Source organism: Phalaenopsis equestris, unplaced genomic scaffold (assembly GCF_001263595.1).
Source record: "Phalaenopsis equestris unplaced genomic scaffold, ASM126359v1 Scaffold197508, whole genome shotgun sequence".
Classification (NCBI taxonomy): Eukaryota; Viridiplantae; Streptophyta; class Magnoliopsida; order Asparagales; family Orchidaceae; genus Phalaenopsis; species Phalaenopsis equestris.
Window position 1 is genome coordinate 1 of NW_018217457.1, and position 2,228 is coordinate 2,228.

General features: G+C 38.3%; 1 protein-coding gene across 1 annotated transcript; it reads left to right on the forward strand.

Annotated features, from left to right (window-relative positions):
* Positions 1–197: 197 nt before the first annotated feature.
* On the forward strand, positions 198–920 carry LOC110035377 (the record flags this gene model as incomplete). The annotated part of the gene is given in 1 exon segment (XM_020739611.1): positions 198–920. A coding segment is annotated over 1 exon segment (704 nt), but the record flags the coding sequence as incomplete, so codon positions are not given.
* Positions 921–2,228: the final 1,308 nt, after the last annotated feature.

The following is a 2,228-nucleotide window of genomic DNA, read 5'->3' on the forward strand; positions in this document are numbered from 1 at the left end:
TTAATCAGTTTATCAGCAAATTATTCAATAAGATGTAGCTGCCCCAAACATTCCCTAAAAGTAAAAAAAATTTGGAGGTTACATATGTAAATACACAAAAGATTTGTGTGGTCTGTATGTAAATGCGCATAAATGTATTCAATAAATTAATTTAAAAGAAGAAAACTCAACCGTCACCACACATCATATTACGGCTATTTATATCCGGAGTTGCAGATGTTATATGGCAGACGATTCTGTTCTCCTGCCTGCAAAATGAACCGCACGCCGGAGAAACTAGCCGGCGATCTCGCTCCGCCACCCGCAGCCGTCTCTTTCGGCCACGCCATCCCTCACCACTCTTATGACATCAATGCCGACCGCGAGAATGAGCAAACGAGCTACTCATCGGGCTCTGATCTGGACGAAGAAGGTTTATTCCAGCTGCAATCTGCTGAGCTCGGCGATTCCTCAACGAAGCCACCGAGGATGCCGATCTTCGTTGATAATGAAATCAGGCTGTCGGCGAAGCAATTCAGCCGGAAACCTCCGCCGCCGATTAGGTATGATGTTCCGGATCCGAATCGGATTCCAATGTCGGTGTTCGCGAGGAGCACGGCGACTACATCGCCGAAGGAGTGGAGTGTAGCGTCGAATGAGTCGCTATTCAGCATTCAGTTGGGGAATTCGAGTTTTTCGAGGGAACAGGGGATGTTATTGATGGGGAGGTCAGAGGATTTGATGAGCGGATCTTTGGAATGCCCCCCGCCGAGGGTGATGCCGGCTAGGGGGGCGATCGAAGGGAATGTGAAGCTGGTGGATGTGAATAAGATGAAGGAGGTAGAGGAGGAGAAGACGACGGGGTATCCGCTTATCGATAGCATTTCGAGGCAGTCTGATTGCAGCAGCACCACAAGCTTCGGCTCCTTTGCCTTTCCCGTGTAAGCTCCCTCTCTCTCTCTCTTTCTTTCTCAAATCCTTTTAGCATTGCTCTGTCCATTTTCTAGTCATTTTGTATGGAATTTTTTTCCGCTCTCTCAATTGCTTTTCAGCACTAAAGTGAGTGTTGATTGTGATTGTTGTGAAAACAAGAGCATGCTTTAGTTTCTGGTTGTTAATGAATTGAAAAAATTCTTATATTTGAATCCGCAGAATTAAAATCAGAGCCTCAGAGAAATGTGTTTTCACAAAGCAATTATAATAATGGTCATAAACTTCAACTGCATTGAAGATCGCCAGAGAGGCCTAACCTATGTATGGAATTCTCATTAGAGAGCAATTGGCACAAATGACAAATGAATTTAATCTTATTCTAGAGCGATTATCTCTGTGAATTGATCAATGTCCTCCAAAATTATAAATCAGTTAACCTAACCTGAATCCTCTCGGTAAAACATTCATCAAACTTTCATTTTCAATTTATAAGGGATTTTCTCATACATCTTTCTCTTCAACACTTAAATAGGTACCAATCAAAAGCTTACTTGAGTAAGTTGCAAAACCAATTAATTAAAGCTTAAGATTATGATTGTTTTTGTTCGAGTAAACTGAGCAAGCAACTTGGAAACAAAGAGAAAAAAGGACTTTTAATCACTCTTCTAGATGTGATTAAGCTACTCACTTTTGCTCGTTATCCTTAACAAAGCCAGTTTTTGAATCAGTGATAAAACAGGAATGAGGGGTGATAATAGTTCGGAATAAATTGGAAGTCTTTGTTGGGAGAATGATATAAACTCTCTTGAAATTTGACTTTTCTTCTCAGTCTTTTTTTTATTATTTTTTAAATTATTTTCCATCAGAAAGAATTGGTTTTGGACATGCTGCTCAAAATTTAGCCGGATGAATTTCTAGACTAGATTTACTTCAGTTGAGTTAAAAATACATGAATAATCATTCAACATTTACGTTGTACTCGATGAAGTTTTTTCATTGAATATAGTGCTTTTTTTTCTTCTCACGGGGTATATATATTTTTATAATTTAGCTTTTCGAGAAAAAGTTATCTTTAAAATATATTGTTTCTTAGTTGATGTTAGGGGATAAAAGTTTCGGGAATTTTTCAGCTCATATTAAAATAATTTGGGTACTAAATTGTCATTTTTATAAACTTTGAGGCTTTGTGATAGTCCTAGTGATTGAATCGTTATCTAAATGGATAAAATAAATACTATTTCCAGCACAAAAGCCTTGATGAACTAGATGTTACAAATGATAATATAATCCTTAGCAAATTTCCATTCTTTTTTTTT